This window comes from Rhinatrema bivittatum, chromosome 2 (genome assembly GCF_901001135.1).
Source record: "Rhinatrema bivittatum chromosome 2, aRhiBiv1.1, whole genome shotgun sequence".
NCBI classification, from domain to species: Eukaryota; Metazoa; Chordata; class Amphibia; order Gymnophiona; family Rhinatrematidae; genus Rhinatrema; species Rhinatrema bivittatum.
Genome location: NC_042616.1, coordinates 205546416 through 205564509, shown reverse-complemented (window position 1 = coordinate 205564509; position 18094 = coordinate 205546416). Strand labels below are relative to the sequence as shown.

General features: G+C 42.2%; 1 protein-coding gene across 5 annotated transcripts in view; it reads right to left on the bottom strand.

The window, feature by feature from the left end:
* Positions 1-18094, bottom strand: part of LOC115084331 (ATP-binding cassette sub-family B member 5-like) — a 210913-nt gene that overhangs the window by 90559 nt on the left and 102260 nt on the right. For all 5 annotated transcript variants that reach the window (XM_029589048.1, XM_029589050.1, XM_029589051.1 and 2 more), the window contains 6 exons: positions 14676-14800; positions 14402-14576; positions 12238-12351; positions 6732-6842; positions 1441-1566; positions 1089-1292 (listed from right to left, as the gene is read on the bottom strand). In XM_029589048.1, coding sequence (XP_029444908.1) covers positions 1089-1292; positions 1441-1566; positions 6732-6842; positions 12238-12351; positions 14402-14576; positions 14676-14800 — 855 coding nt within the window. The remainder of the gene's footprint in view (positions 1-1088; positions 1293-1440; positions 1567-6731; positions 6843-12237; positions 12352-14401; positions 14577-14675; positions 14801-18094) is intronic.

The following is an 18094-nucleotide window of genomic DNA, read 5'->3' as shown; positions in this document are numbered from 1 at the left end:
TCTATTTTTGGGTGGGAGGTCTGGATGAATAGGTGGGGGTTCAGAGTGGAGTGCTAGAGGGCCTAGATGAACTGGAGAAGGGCTGTATGATCTGGGGGAGGAACCAGCACGCTGGTCATTGAAGAAATGTATGCAAGCATTTTCAAAACAGGATCACATATACTTTATAAAATACCTGCCTCCACGTTTAATTCTTGGTGTCTATTTGTGCAGCGTCACAAATATTTTGCGCATAAAACATACATGCATATATTTATAAAACGAATAAAGTAAGTATGTGCTTTCTTGCATTGGCTATATATGCAAGTACTTTCGGAGCAGAAATATTTTATAAGCCATGCAGCTCCCCGTTTTGTCTGGACAGAATTTGTCCAGACAAAACGGGGCATCAATGGAAGCATTCCAGAGGTGGGGATAAACTTTACCTGGTGAGCACATTATAAAGGGAAATTTTAAGACCTGTGCACGGGCGTCCACGTGCGCACCGATTTTATAACATGCGCACGAACACTCGCTTGTTGCCAATGCTGCGCGTCCTCATCCCCCCCCCACCCAAGAACAGCTGGAACAAGGGTGGGGATTTGAAAGGTAATGGGAACAGGGCTGGAGTTGTGTCTCAGTCACTACCATGTAATGGCCCAATACTAGATCATGACCCCACGTTTAAAAAACACTCCTCCTGATACATGGCTGCCAATTTCCGTGCCTGTTGCCACTTATGAGCTGTGACTGTCAACTGGGTTTCCATATTATCATTGAACTTACAGCTTTACTGTTTTGTTTTTGTTTTTAAAGAGAAATCGGAACTACAGCTCCATGTATAGAATGAAGAAAAGAGAACTGACAGAGCATCCATAATTAACTAACCTAAAGGCAATGGAGCAGCAGTGCACAAATGCCTGCGTCATACTGTTGTAAATCACGATTCCACGTGATGCAATCATTGAGAAGCTCCAAGGCCTTTCGGATTAGCTGCCCAAAACAAAGGCAGCAAAGAATCCATTCCATAACAGCCATGCAGCCGTGAGGCAGCTCACAGCTTTATTTCAGCTACCTTCAAAATTATACACATTAGGCTGAATACTTACGTCGGGCAGTTCCACGATAAAATTGTAAGCGTTGGCTTCTTTTGCAGCCTCCTCAATTTCTTCGTCGCTTACGTCCTCTCGCCCATATCGTATGTTGTTTTTAATTGTTGTTCCGAACAAAACAGGTTCTTGGCTGACCACACCAATGAGTCCTCTGAGGTGCCTTACATTGAGGGACCTTATATCATGCCCGTCCAAAGTTATCTATTGATAGAAATGATAAGCAATTGTTTCATGCAGGGAAACAATTAGAAATGACTGCAAAGCAGCAAAGCTGACTACGTCTCAGCTCGTTTGTGTTCCTACTTTGCTGCCCATTAATTTGGGCAAATTGCAATGAGTTTGTTCTCACCATGCCCTCTTGCGGATCGTACAATCTCTGCAGCAGCTGGACCGTTGTACTTTTCCCACAGCCACTGCTTCCAACCAGCGCCACGGTTTCTCCACAATTAACCTTCAGGCTGAGATCTGTTAGGACCTGGAAGCAGAAAAAGAACAGGAAACACAGAATGCAATTTTCCTTCTTTGAAGTGGATCATGAACAGGTTTTCAGTTCGTTCGGTCAAGTACTGACAAGCTGCAAGACGTAGCTGAAGCTGTCAGAAGCCGTGGGAGGAAGTCGTCTTTCATTTTGTGCCTCGGATTTTCTTTACCGAGCCACAGTGGTTCCAATGCTATGTCTGCTGGCAAACTTGGGAACTTGGGGGGAGCCTTTCAAAGACTACTTGGTATGGGAAAATTGTCTTGACATGAAATAGCTGTAATTGATTTAGATCCACACTAGTGAGTCTGCTTTGTTACAAAGTCACAGCACTTCTAATTAGCGAGCCTTTCTGTGACTGCATTAATAATGCTACAGTGGGTTTTCCTGTCTCCATATTTGCCATTGAAACCTTCCATAGCAAAAAAAAAATTGTGGCAGAAATATTTTTATGAACAACTCAAAGCAATACAGGCAAGGGAAAGTAAGTGTAAGTACACAGAAATGCATGTGAAAAATAACTTTCAGCAAATGTTCAAAATTATTCAAATATCAAAGCTGAATTAAATATATCCATAAGCAATGGGGGAAAAGACCTCAGGGCCTGAGCATGCCTGGTTCCTAGAACTTAAGAACATGCTCTGTGCAATTCAATCATCGGTCATAAAAACCTCCAACCTGCCTAAATTTTATTTATTCCAACATTTTTTTGATTTTTTTTCTTTAGATGTAAAACTTATCTTGATTCATTGTCCATTGCACTTCTCAAATATTAATTATCTGCCGCCGATGTTAGCCAAGGGTTTCACCGACAAGGCTGCTTCAGGGCATCTATATTTCCTGTGAATTCAGCATAATTTATTCATGGAGCTTTCTTTCTCGAGCTCATTCAGTGTTTTCATGACATAAACTTGCAAGGTGATTTAAGAAGTCTCTTAGGGGGTCCATTTTCAGCCGCTGGGTGGTTGGCAAATTAAGGCCTAGATTCACTATGCCACAATATTTTATCGCGGGAGGGGCCCAATATTGCAACTAATGTGCCTGAAATATTCAGCAGAGTGGGCAGATAACACCGGTCCTCCTCATAATACTCCCAGACCACGCCAACATAGCCAGCTAATGCCTTACCCTGCTATGTCAGCAGAGGTCAAACCAGTGGTATTTTTATATCCCATGCTTTGCTTAGCTAAGTCTGAACTTAGCCAGACAAACTGCTCCAAATATTGACCTCCCTAAGGTCTAATTCTTCAAGGTCTTTTCTCATAAATACAGAATAGGAATAAGTCCTTTAGTATCAGGGTTGCTCTCACACAAACAACATACACATAACACCTGTCACAAATCTTCACTTCTTGAAACTGAAAGGTGGACCCGATGCAAAAATTGCCTCTCATGGTATTTTACACCCAAGCTTCAAGCCCTTCTAAAACTGTTATCTTCCCAAACAAGATAAGTTCCATTGTTCAGTAGAGGTCTCAGCAGGTCCAACTAGGGATATGCAAACAATTCAATCTCAAGCTTGGATCAGTCAAGTTTGCCCCAGATCCAAGAAATCTTGGAAAATCTTTCAGCACATTCTCAAGTTCCAAACTCGGCCCAGAGTACAATGGATCACCAGCCTGCCAATAGTAGATAGTGTGGTGTGAGCAAGTCTGAGAGGGGAGAAAGCTGTTGCGCTTTTTGTGCTGTGATCTGCCGCCTGGCTGCAGCAGTGGCAGGGTTTTGGAGCAGGGGAACTGCTGGACTTCATGCTGCCTGTGGGAAGAAAGAGGGATCACAGGACCAACTGAATGCATGCCCCCTGGCAGCCCCAGGGAATATGGTTGACAAAGGAAGGACAGATTAACGGAGCTCTATCCTTGGCAGGACCCATACTTTGGAACACCATGCCCACGGATTTAAGACTACAAAGCAACAACAAAACCTTCAGAAAAAATCTAAAAACCTGGCTTTTTAAAAGAGCTTACCAAAAAGAAACAGGAGAATAGTACTCAAGAAAAAGAAGGTACAAACAAAGAATTGAACAACAAACACATAACCAAAATCAATATGTGTAATTTTAATCAGATTAAGTTTCATTCTTTTAAAAATCAGCAAAAGGGTGAAAGTACAATGATAGAGGTATTCTAGTAACCTAAACTGTTAAAATGTGAATTGGAAATGACTCATTACACTTACCATTTGATATCATTTACAAACTATGTTACCGACCCTAAAATGGCACCTATGTAACTTAAGATACGTTAGCATCATTTATGTGCCTAAATGTAAACCGTTGTGATGGTTCTCACCAAACGACGGTATAAAAAAAATGTTAAAATAAATAAATAAATAAATAACGGGAAATAGGAGAGGGGGGACCTTATGGGGAACGGATGTAGAAGTCATTGTTATGAAAGTGGACCCTTGTTTCGAGGTAGATAGCTACCGTCGAAGGGCGAGGCCGCTTGGACTGAAGAGGCTTGCTCGAAGACTTCACCCTGGAAGCACGCAACCCCCCCCAGGAGGAGCCCATTGGTGTCCGGCCGCTGGGACTTAGGTGACTCCTCTGAAGACTGTAGAAGGTCTGGATGCAGGCGCCTCCTGCAGGTCGTGAGTTCCAGGATGGCTGGTGCCTCCAGCAGGTCGAAACAGTCTGAGGATGGAGTCGTAGAAGAGTCCAAAGCCGGTCCGGGATTCGATACACCAGCGGGATCCGAGTCCAGTCCAGGGTCCAAGCAGGAGAAGGGTCCAATGCCGTACCGGGGTCAAGCCAGGAGAAGACACGTCCACCAGTCCAGAGGTCAGAAGCCAAGAATCAATCCACGGAGCAGGGGAGAAGAGCGGGACGAAGAACAAAGAACCAGGAACCAGGAACACACTCAGGCAGGACCCTCAATACCAAGGCAAGGACTGAATGCTCAGCCCTTGCCTTAAGTACAGGAAGCCAGGGGAGGAGCCTCAGGGGGAGCCATGACACTTTCTGTCATGGTTCCTTTAAGACTCCCCATCAGCCGCGCACGCGGCTCCTAAGAGCAGAGGGGGAGGAGCCGGATCGCCGCGGAGCCATGCTGCTGATCAGCAATGGCAGCGGCCACGGAAGGAAGAGGAAGGGACTGCCTGTCCTGGCAGGTACCCTCGACTAGCCTGGCGTCCCGGGTAAGTTAAACTGTTGCACCTGCCGGCCCGGCCTCAGTCGCAGTCGGCCGCGGCCGGCGGCCATGACACCCGGTCCTGGCTTGCCACGGCCGGCAACACTAACAGTGATGGGGAAGGTGGGAAGGAGAATGGGAACCTGATGACTGACAGGAAAGGGGATGAGGAGAGGACCTGATGGGGAGTGATGGGTGCTTAAATGAGGGGAACCTAACAAGAGAGGAAGGGGGATATGATGGGAGAGAGTAAGGTGCCTCATGGGTGGAATGGGACCTGTGGGGGAGAGGAAGCTGCTCACAGGACAGAGACCTGATAGAAGAGGGAGGGGGAACCTGATGGGAATAGGAGGGAGATTAATGAAGGAGGTAGGGAGCGGGCCTAAGTAATAACCACAGAAAAATACATATATCAGAAACAAGATATAAAATTCAGTAAAACCCTCATCATTCAGGAAACCTCTGGCAATATACATACAAATAATTAAAAATAACTACAAAAGACTAAAAACTAAATTTATGGCAGCTAATAAACCACAACAGAATCAATACAAGCCACAGCCAATAAAACATCATAACATAAAACATCAAAACCACATAAAACCCTAACCATAAAGACCCTCAAAAATTAAAAAATAAATAAATAAACAAATAAAAATCACCCCTTCTGCATTGGCCCCTTTCACCCCATCAGGTCCCCTTCCTCACTTAAGGGACTCTCTTCTTCCCATTAGCCATTTCCCTCCCTCCTCAATCCCCTTCCTACCCCCGTCAGATCTCACTCATACCACTAGGTCACCTTCCATCTTTATGGCACCCTTCTATATCCCATCAGATCCACTTTTCTGTCAGGTTCCCCTCCTCTAAGTATCATCCTCTTGCCCATCAATATCCACTCTTCTCTTATGGCTACATCTTCTTCCCTTTCCCCATTAAACACCATCCCTATTTTTCCCTAGGTGACAGATCTGTGAATGCAGTGATGCATGAGCACTTCCAATATTCAGGAAACCCCTTTTCTATGCCCAGGGAGGGGTAATTTGTATTGAGTCTAGCACACTCAAATCATTTTCAGAAATTGGCTTCTATGATCAGGTCTCCCACTTTCCCTCTCTTTCCCATTAATCTGTCCTTCCTATGTCAACCAGATTCCTTAGAGCTGCAGGTAGGCATGCAGTCAGTTCTGCATTTTCTCTTTCCTTCCACAAGCAGCATGAAGTCCAGCAGTTCCCATGCCACTGCTGCCACCAATCCGCTGCAGCCAGCCCTGCAGTGGGGGAGATCTGTGGAGGAGCAGATGGCAGAAGAATGAGCAGGGACTCTGCAGCACACAAGGCAACAGGTGCAGCTGTTGTCTCCCCTCTCAGGCCTGCATACACACCACACAGGTCTATTATCAGGCCAGTAATCCATTCCACTCCATGCTGGGTGTCAGGGTCTTTTCAGCATACTGCCCAGTTCATTCCACCTTCTGCTAACTCAGTGCGAGCTGCCCACTGACAACCCATATTTTCAGCACAGGCCCTGGCCCTGGAAGACTGCCAATCACTTCACGACCTGCTTACCGCTACAATGTTTTTTTTTGTTCCACCATATGTGCTCAACCTCTCCACTGCTAGGCCCTGCCTAATACTCAGGGAATTACGACATTTTGCATGACTACACACATGCTCATTAATTGTGCCTGAAATTTAGCAGCATATAATTGTGTAATTTCCCCAGGGTGTAAAAAGTTTCATAAAGCCTTCTGACATATATTGTGTTAAGCTGAGGTAAGAGGAAGTTGCAGTTCTACCAGAGACTTGGTATAAGCTGTTCCAAGGACACCGGTCAAACTGAAAGAGTTCTCTGATTACAGGACTAATCATCCATCTCATCATCATCTCCTGAGAGATAATTCATAATAAAACAATGGGTGTGCAAAATCTCATCTTCACGCTTAATATCTGGAATTATTGTGTCTGAAATATGCATAAATAATAACAGTAATCATAAAACAAGCAAGAGGAAAAGGTACCACACTTTCTTTACCTGAATATCTGGTCTTGAGGGATAACTGAAGTTCACATTTTTAAATTCCACAGTGCCCTTTACATTATCAAGTTTATAACCATCCACTGAAAAACTGTCTATGAAAGGTTTCTATAAGAAAAACAGAAAGAATGGCTGTAAAAAGTACTGGAATGTTTCAACGGAGATTTACAAAAGAAAACATTACCTAACATTTTTGTTTCAATAATTCTGTTATTCTAAAGATTAAACTGATTATGAAAAAAAATTCAGTATGGGATGATAGAATAGCAAGTTTCCATGACTGTTGGTCAATGCTATATGTAAATGACACTTTGTACCTGTGTATGGGTGTGGTCATGCTGCAGCATCAGTATGTCACATCCCCTTTTCGACGGCCCATGACAGAGAAAACAGGAAGTGACTTATTGAATCTGTGCTCAGTGTGGTTCCCAGCAGTTGGTCTACACCTTTAATTGTGAGGTTGTTTCCACTTGCTGGTATGAAGCATTGGCTGCACTGTATTCTTTTGACACAATTATGCATAACTTCAGGAGTTGAAAGAGATTCCTGCCCACTCCTATGTTTATGTATTTTTGGTTATCTCCATTAAAAAGCATGTGCTGAATTATAGTTTATTTATAAAATAATAAAAGAAACAGAAATATTTAATGGTAGATAAAGGACTATAGGGTCCATCTAATCTGTCTCATTTTATTTCCCTCCCTAAAATAAGAAGCAAAGTAATGCATTATTAATCACATTACAGATTTTCGGAATGTTCAAAAACCAGTGCAGCAAAACAGTGTTGTTGCAAATGACTATTCCATTATGGCACTATGATATTACTTCTTACAGAAATAATTAGGAACTAAAAGCTTTTCTGTTCCTTAGAAACATGAGATCAAAGGCAGACAAAAAGGCTTAGTGCGGAAAATCAATATTCATATTGAGCTATAAAAAGCATTAGAAAGATATACAAAATAGTAAGATGTGGAGTACATAAAAAAGGACAGGAGACACATCAAGCAATACAATGGATAAAGAGCTATATTTAAGGACTGGAGAAGAGTGGGACAAAACAGAAAGACTCAAGTGCACAATTTGAAACAGCATGTCTTTCATTAAATGCTTTAACTTTCTGCTCCAGTCCTCAAGCTACATCACCCTGTGTATCACAGGGCCTTGTCTGTATGATGCCCGAACCAGAGGCAGGAAGACTGACTATGACAGAAATATGGTTAAAGCTCCCTACCTGAGCATTCCCAACATCTGAACGCACTCTGGCCCTATACAAATATCCAGCTATGCTGGTCTAACATGGAGACATTGAACACAACAGAAGGAATAGAAAACTGGTACACAGGCTACTTGCCGGGAAAGCAAAAGCAGAAATCTAAAGGGGGAATTGGCTCTCCTTCTCGTTATCCCTCTGTCAGTGCCCTCCCTCCTCTTCGGAGCCTGACATTTGCCTTTACTAGAAGCCAGCCACCCCGTGATGCCATAGCCGTGATGCCATAGCCCGTGATGCCATAGCCATAGCCCGTGATGCCATAGCCACCCCGTGATGCCATAGCCGTGATGCCATAGCCCGTGATGCCACCCCGTGATGCCATATGCAGCATGCCAGACAAAATCCCGATATCTAGCCTTGTGGCTACATGGCTTTTATGCCATACAGCCCCGTGAGAGAAGGGGAAGCCGCCACAACCACGTGGCTGGGAGTGCTATGTATCATGCTCCCTCTTCCTCTCCCATTAGACCAATGAGCTCTCTCTCTCACCAGTACTGATGAGTTACCCCTGACTCCCCACCCCAGCAAGACAAAAAAAGGCGGGGGTGGGTCCAGGTTAAGACTGGCCAGGGATGGTGGTGGGGGGTCGGGGACTGGCAGTGCCTCATGCACCGCATGGGGAATGGAGTCATGGACAGGATAGCTACCCATTTGTTTTAAAATGACATAAATGCATCAACAATATTTGTTATACTGTTTTGTGTCGTTTCCAACCTGAAACTACTCAAAAAACTAAGGAAATATTGTTTATGTTATTTTAACAGACACCAAAATGTTGCGGTGCATATTATTCACATTATTCATTGAAGTATGTGAGTTGTAAAAACAAGTGCATGTTGGGAAAAAAAATAACAGATGCTAAAAAAAAGAAACATGAAAAATATGACGTAAATGGGAAATAAACCAATATCCATGACATAAGTCTTGTTTAGCAGAGGCAATTTTAACGTGATTTTTTCAGTGATTGAATACTTTCCTTATTGCCGTCCATTTGTGGTATAACCAATGGGAAAATGGAGCAGTGGGAGAGGGGTCAGGAGCTGACTGGCCAATCCAGAGGACTCGTGAAGACTGGTGAGGCCTGCCAAAGCAATCTCAATAGTCATTGGCTTTATCAGTTTTCTCACACTCCCTCCTTCCCAGCTGGTGTTTGTTTGAGTAGTGGGGGGTTTTTTGAGGGGTGGGGTTAGGATAAGATGGCCTGAGGGCTGGAGTGTGTGTATGAGGTTTTTTTGTTTTTTCACAGCTAAAATGGGGGTTTTGAGATTCCAATCTCCCTGGTATCAGTCAAAAAGCATGTCCTTTATCTTGTAGCGCTGGCTACTGGAACTCCGAACTCTACAAGTCATACCACCGTGGAATAATGGGCTTTCCAGGAATCCAGCAATAATTTGAAAGTACCTGGGTATAGATTGAAGTAATCATCTGGGTACAGTTACCTCATCCTTAGACTGGCACTGACTAGTCAGATGGTTGAGTTTGGCAGCGGGCTTTGCTTGGGCTAGTAGCCCTATAAGGGACATGGTTTCCAGCCAGTAGCTGAATATATGTTTAATGCTTAATAGGAGCTACATGGCTGATTTGAAGGGTTGGAGGGGAAGGTGATTGACTGATGACATATCTAATGTTGACATTTCTAATTTTCAAGTTTGTTATAATGTTTGTTGAGGTGTTAGTACAGCTGTGGCCCATATGTTCTAATATATATATATATATATATATATATATATATATTTGGGTGGTTATCATATCTGGGTGGGAGACAGAGTCAAGAAAAGGACTGAATGCCTATGTTATGAAATAATGACACCCCCCTTCCCCCCAATTTATTTTTTTTTGGCATGCATATGCCTTCTGTGCAGACATACTAGGGTCAATATTCAAATCCTATAGGGCTAGTAACTTAAGCCAGATAACACTTACTGGCTAAGATATAAGGATATTCAGCGGCATGACTATGCTGCTGAATATCTGCATATATTTTGCAACTTAGCCAGATAAGTTATATCTGACTACGTTTAGACTTGCTATTGAGCAGGTCTAACTTAGATGGATAACTTATCCGGCTAAGTATCAATATGGCTACTTAGCCAAGTAGTGCCGCCTTGATCCGCCCACCGCCCGCCCACAAAGTTGTCTGCTAACAGCCTCATATCCAGCTATCTGGCGGCTGCTGAATGTGAGCGGATATTATTCAGTGGCCACCAGATAGCTAGATAAGTCCTACTTATTTGGCTATCCACCGTTTGAATATCGGACCCTAGGTTATTTGCACTTTTATCCAGTCCTTAGTCCAGCCCTATCTATGGCATGCTAAATTTATTGTGGGTAATTCTGTAACTGTCTGCATAAATTAGATGATGAAAGCACACATAAGCTACACCAATTGTCAAAGTGAAGTTGTGCATGTTAGTTCTCTTTGAAACTTAACCTATCAAAACTATCTGCAAATAATTATGCCCATTGTTATGTACACAGAAATGCTGTGGAAAATTTCACACACAAACTTTTGAAAAGGGAAACATATGGAAGACCCACCTTCCCGTGGAGAACTGAGGAATAAAGGGATGAGTGGCAGTTAACCCCTAGGAAAGAGCAGGGATCTGGTCTGGGTGAGAAGAAGAGTTCAGGGCTTTTTAAAAGGGAGGAATTGGATCAATGGTTATCTCCCCCTAGAATCTCAGGTCTGGAGTGGAACAGCCAATCGGGTCCTAGAAGTGGGATTCTAATTTTCATAGCAGACTTAAGTGTATAAATCTGCTTTGAAAAATCAGGCTAAAGTTTGCATGTACTCTATACATAGGAAGGATAACTTTCAAAACTGCTCATGGGTGCCCATTTACGTGTGTATATGGGTGCACTCAAATTTGCTACTGAATTTTATAATCTGAGCAGAAAGGATATGCGCACACAAATGCTCATGTAGGTAAAAACCAGGAGCTGGACAAGTTTGGACTTACTCCGGATAAATGCCGATTTATTCGACTAAGTAGTGGGACGTAGCCAGATAAGTCCAAAAAGCACTACTTAGCTGGACAAGTAGCGCTTTTCAGAATTATCCAGCTATTTAGGCCTTCTGCTACTTAGCCAGATAAATCAGAATATAGCCAGATAAGTGATGCTACTTATCCGGATAAGTTCAAATTTGTCTGTCTAAGTAATGGAAAAGGCACTACTTAGCTGAATACATTGGAAATTAGCCAGATACGTGTGCGCAAATCATATACCCACATATTTGTACTCCCAGTTTTAAAAGGATATGCATGTAGATTTTAATCGTATGCTTTTGCCCCCTGTAAGTTGGCTTTTACATGTGCTAAGTCAGGAGATTTTATAAAATGCGCGTGGCATTGAAATAACCAGTTTTATCAATTAGTCTACCAGTTTGCCCACTTCATCTGCAGCACGTGAAGGCCCTCCTGGCTCTTCAGCCTGAAGTCACCTCATTGCACCCGGACCCTTTCCTTAGTCATTTTTTCACTTTAATGATGTTTACATTCACTTACACCAGATACTGAACAGAAATAAATATTTGCAACTAAACGATGTACACGCGTCACTCTAGCAGGTTTTAAAATAGCAACTTATTTGCGTAAATGTTCACCCCCCCACCTCAGAACACCCAGGGCACGCCCCTTTCTTACGCACGCAATGTTACTCATGGACTCTGATTTACGCATGTAAGTTGTGGTTTTGAAAATAGCATGCATTTGCATATGGACTATTTTGTGTGCACCAGATCAAATGTTTACATGCGCGTTGTTTGAAAATTCACCTAATGGATTTTAGCCCTGCATGGACTGCTAAAAATTACCTTCTTAAAGTATATTTGGACATCTCTTCGATAAAAATTCTGTTGTGGAACACAGAAGCCATGCAGTGTAAAATCTGATATGGGCCGGTGCTAGTGTTACCATGCCGACATGATTCATCAAAGACCCGTTTGGTTGGTAATCAATTTATTTCTGATAGTTTTGAAGTAGATAAAATTATGACCAGTTTCAGATGAAAATGCTAAAGGTCAAATTTATATGCCAGGCAAAAAGTCTGCCAGTCAACTTACCTGTACAGTTTTGAAATAACCCAGAGTTTGTGCAAGGATTTAAGATCTTGCAATTTCAGGAAGGGAAAAATAACCATAATACAGACTGTGCAAGCACAGATGTACACAATATTTTCAGATAGCTTTTTTGTTAACAATAAATGGAATGTAAGGCAAATAAAATATACTACCTGATCAATTATCTTAAAAATATTAAAAGCAGCACCTCTGGCAATCGAAAAGGCTTCAAAGTGAGGAGATGCCTGTCCAATGCAATAACTACTGAAAATCACAGAGAAAAAAACCTAAAGAAAGAAATAATATAAATGTAAAATGTTAATCAAATCAGGAACCCAATATGCAAGGTAATCTTTGCAAGGTTATTTATATTCAGGAATATGTACAGAAATAATAGAAAAGTTACTTGAAAAACAGATAATATGAATGTTTAATATTCCATATGCCATAATACTATGTAAATGTAAAGTCCACAGCTCACATGCCCTCAATGTTCCCTGATTCTCATCTATGCGTGCATTTTATGAAATTCAGAAGTATTGCTAGAAATTTTGCAGATTAGTAAATCTCCATAAAGAAGACCCATATTTTCCCGACACCAGATGATATATCATTTTTACATCATTAGTAAAAATTATTTGGGAAGAATATTTTTAGAAATTCATTCATTCACATGGCTTGGATGTATCTACTAATGCACATTAAAATGGGTAGGCAACGCAAGTTATCTGCTAATCTCAGTGCCTACATTAAACTGAATTTTATCCTGGTATCCATCACGCTAATGAGATGCAGACTGTGGCCTCATAAAAAATGGCCACATTAAGCTGAATGTGTCCTAATGAAACTGAAATCTGTGCAATCCCCTGCAGCTCATATTAACTGGCCTAGAAATATGGTCCTGGGTAGGGGGGGTTGTAGGAGATCTGGCATGAGCAAGATCCAGGGGCTCTCTGCTCATCCTTCCAGTGAAGTCAGATTCCTCCACCCTCCACTTGAGAAAGTTCCCAACCCACTGAAGCATCAGATCCCTTCCATCCCCTTCTGCTCACCAACTTCCTCTTCATGACTGGAGAAGCAACAGAAGGAGGAGGAACGTGGCCTCTTTGATTCCTGCCACTTCGTTTATTTATTTATTTAAAAGTGTATAACCCACCCATCTACAATCCTAGGCAGGTAACAAAAAAAATCATACATAATAATAAGACACAAAGAAGACTAAATAACAGTAAAAGTATATAAAACCATAAATATTATATTAAATAGAAAATGTCACATAAGTAATGTGTGGCAAACATAAATCACTGGTCAATACATCTTGGCAGGAAAAAATTTTATTGTAGATACAGTCACATCAGTGCTACACATTAATCAAGGAAATTGTGGTGTGGGGTAGATGAAGTTCTGCTTTATTTACTGTTTTTATGATATGTCATTGTTTTTTATGTTATTTTCTATTTAATAGCACACACAAAGGGCAGAGTAAGCAGCACACACATGTAGAGCAAATGCAGCGTAACTAATGTGTGGCAAGCATAAATCACCGGTCAATATACATCATGGCAGGAAAAACTTTTATTGTAGATACAGTCACATCAGTGGTACACATAAAAAACAATGACATATCATAAAAATAGTAAATAAAGCAGAACTTTATCTACAAAGGTAGAGTTAAATTTAATTTGGCAACAGTGAAAGTATTTTTTATACACCTTAGCAAACAGTGCAGTGATAATTAATGAGCTTTCTATCAAAATATTTTCAGATTTAAATTTGTGGCTGCATGAAACGTTAATACCATCACATTATTTTTAATGTAGCTGTGTTAATGGTACAAATGTTGCATTAGCTGCATTAGTAGATGAGAGTTACAGAATGCATGTGTTAAACACGTTATGACACATATGTTCGTTAACACGCGTTAGCAGAGAGACTCCTCTACTGAACTTTTACAAATACGTAGTATGGTTGTCAAGTTAGTCCTTTTGAGTACATAGAAACAAAGGTCAGCAAATAAACTCTAGGTGAAGTCTTTTGTTGTATTAACTTATTACCTTTTGCGACTAGGGTGGGTATGCTGCCTTCCCATTTCTATTTCACTAATCTATTCGTAAGGGATTTTTTTCTCTCTTAGTTTATCATCCGCGGCAGTCATAGGCTTTTCAGATTTCCCTAATATGACTTTGTTGCCTCCTTTTTTTAAGACCATAAAAGTGGTCAGGAAACTATATATTTCAGATCCCAGGAATGATAATCACAAATAATGATAATCTCCAAGTAACATTTCTATAGTCAAACCTTTAAAGAATGATTCTTCTATTTGACACATGAACTTACCACAAGAACAGACCCAATAGAATAACCGCTATTTCCAAGTATCAAGGTAGTTCCATACCAAAATCCAAGCCCATAACATGCGTTTATGATTAGATATACAAAACCAAGGGACAGCTGAGCAGCAATAGCTTTCTTTATGCCAAGGCTTTTTGCTTCACTCAGATTGCCTGTATATCTGTTTAAAACAAAAAATGTCACAGTTATAAATAAGCTATTAGGAATATTCGGTATAGTGGCGGAAAATAAAGCATGTTTATCGTTCCAGAATACCAACCTGTTAATCTCTTTCTCTTGTCCCCCAAAGGCCACAACTGTTCTGATGGATGAGAGGACTTCTTCTGCCACCGCCCCTGCTTTTGCATAGGCCGAGAGCTCTTTATTGGTCAGGGAGACTAGCATCTAGTTAATAAAGAAACATGATGCATTTGTCAGCCAAGACATATCTGAACTAGCATGAACATCTCCTTCTGAAAAATGTTTCCAATTAAACCTTTATCCACAGTATTTAACAGGAAGATGTTGACAATAATCCCAGAACAGTAAACACTTTATAGACTTCTATCACAGAAGCCCAAAATAAAGTATTTTTATACCTTTTTTATATCTTTATTTATACCTTTATTATTCTAAAGTAAATATCTAAAAATGCATATCATCTCAAATATATAACACTGCATGTCTCACCTTTTCATCTACTAAAACCAGTATACAACAGTCAATCATGATAGCTCATTTACACCATAACCACTAATATCCCAACAATTGCACTTTTTCCCTCAAATACAAACCCACATCACCTTAAAAACATAGAAACGGTAGACAATGTAAAGAAAGATATGAAAAATAAAATTAAAAAAGTAGAAAAAGGGATCCACTTTGAAAATGTCTTGCAAGAGACTTTTATATTTTTCAAAATTAATCAATTTTATCAAGCACCAATCTCAAGGCCCCGCATATCAATTATCTCCATTATTGGCATCACTATCCTTAAGCTGTTGAAGGCTTTTCCCAAACGTTTCCCATCAGAAAACATGTGCATCAACTGCTGCAAACACTATCCTTGACCTGTATTACATTTCTTTAGAAAATGTTCTCCATCCGAAATGTCCAAAAATGCTTCTGCCGTACTAGAAACAACCTGTATTAGTTGTCCACTGACATTTCCTCTGCAGCTGGAGGCCGAAGGACAGGTCCAGAGTAAATCTGGGTGAGTGATAGGAATACAGGTCCTGCGTTTGTGTGTGTGTGTGAGAGAGAGAGAGAGAGAGAGAGAGGGAGAGAGTGAGTGTCTCTGTGTGTATTTGTGTGCCTCTGTGAGTATATGAGAATGCCTCATGTGAGAGAGTGCCTGTGTGTTTGTGTATATATGTGTGTGTGAGAGAGAGTATAAGAGAGTGTCTGTATGTATGTGTATATGAGAGAGACCGGTTAACGTTTGTACATTCTCCTCTAATCTACAACAGTTTCAGGTATGAAGAGCGGGTGATTTTTTAAAATCCTAATTAGTGTTAATTATTGGGTGTTATTTGATGTGTCTGCTGTTTTGAAATATCTATATATATATATATTTTATTTTATTTTTATTTATGAATTTTCACAATTTACAGACAGCAATAGCATGCCCCAGAAAATATCAGGTACATCATGAAAAGGAAATATTTTCCATCAACAAAATATTACCAAACACACTGTATTATCCATATCCTGAAGTTACAATAAAGTGGAGGGGGATATCCTTCAATAGAGAAAATTACAACATATAACTAATAAAAAGAAAGAGGAGAGGATGCATATCTATAATCAATAGAGATGTGCAATCCGCAATGCATAAGTCCCTGCTCGTTTGATTCGTGGGTTCGCGAAATGCATGGCGATCCCCGCAAATAAAACATATCATATTAGTTTCGTTCTTTTGGTTCGCAGTAATTTCTTAGCCTTTTGAAATAGGAAAAGGCCATGTGGGAGTATCCATAGCTAAAACCAGCCCTTTCCTGTGAGTCATAAGTGACCTCACAGCCCTGTCACAGAGTGGGTCAGACAGGTTGTCAAGGAGACGAGAATGCAACCATCAGAGCTAAGCATTTTTCTAATGCAGCCAATCGCCGTTCTCACTCAGTGCTCTGTGACGCTGTTCCTGATGACACTGTACTATTTATACCTTAAGCACGCGGCGTGCCACGCTCTTTCTTTGCAGGTGTTATCCAAGAAGGTGGCTTTACTCAGAATTAGTCTGAGTGTCTTAAATCTGTATTCAATTGCTAGCTACTTTGATAGAATTTTCCATTGAAAAAGATATTTGTTTGTTTTTGCTGTAGTGCCAGCCAGGCTTTTTTTGACCGTACTTTTTTCTCTCTGTCTCTCGCAATGAGACAAGCTGCCAGCAGTGGCATTTTGCTGCTTATCTTACCCCCCTGGGGTAGGTTGGTTCAGGCACAGGCAGGGTGTGGGTGGGAGATAGTGTGAGTTGGTATCTTCAAACAAGAAGCAACATCACTAGGAATTGTGCTTGCTCAGGCTTCCAGTTAAGTTTTTTCGCTGCTGTTTCATTTTTTTGTGCACAGAGCAGTCTCAGTTATAGTGTACATCAAGGCACTGAACCGTGCATCTGTGGGCAGTTTTCCAGACTCACATATATTGGGACAGCATTGCTCTTTTAAGCCAAATCCCCAGTAGGCCTCTTTTGTAATTAAAAGTTTGGTGTGTGCACATAGGGGTAGATTTTTTAAAAAAGCGCGATCGCGTACTTTTGTTTGCGCAGCAGGCGCAAACAAACATACGCTGGATTTTATAAGATACGCGCAAAGCTGCGCGTATCCTCTAAAATCCTGGATCGGCATGCGCAAGGCTGCCGATTTTGGGCAGCCTGCATGCGCCGAGCCGCGCAGCCTGCCTCCGTTCCCTCCGAGGCCGCTCCAAAATCGGAGTGGCCTCGGAGGGAACTTTCTTTCGCCCTCCCCTCACCTTCCCCTCCCTTCCCCTACCTAACCCACCCCCCCGGCCCTATCTAAACCCCCCCTTACCTTTGTCCCTAGATTTACGCCTGCGAGAAGCAGACATAAATCTACGTGTGCCAGCGGACTGCTGGCGCGCCGTCTTCCGACCCGGGGGCTGGTCCAGAGGCCTGGACCACGCCCCCGGGCCGGCGCCATGCCCCCAGTCCCGCCCCCAAAATGGCACATCCCGCCCCCGAAACGCCGCGTCACTCGGCCCCGCCCCCGACACGCCCCCGACACGCAGGGCTATAGGGCTGATGAGTAAAGATGGCGCCAGCCATCTTTAAAGATGGCGCCGGCCATCCAGTGCTCCTACCATGTGACAGGGGCCAGCCAATGGCACGGATACCCTGTCACATGGTAAGGGCAAAGGGGCATCGGCGCCTTTCTTTTTAGAACAGCTAATGCCTGGGAACGGAAAATCTTTTCCCGAGGCCCCCCTGGATCTCTCCTCTCACCCCGAGGCCCCCCTGGATCTCTCCCCGAGGCCCCCGAGGCCTCCCTGGACCACCAGGTAATTTTAAAAGGTTTTGGGGGGGGTCTGGAGGGGGGGTCGATTTAAAGGGTCGGGTGGGGTTTTTTTTTTATCGGGCCATCGGCGCCATTTTAATTAGTGGCAGCCAAAATGGCGCCGATGGCCCGAGAGCGGGAAATTGCGCCGGGACCCCCCCCCCCCCCCCACTGGACCACTAGGTAACTT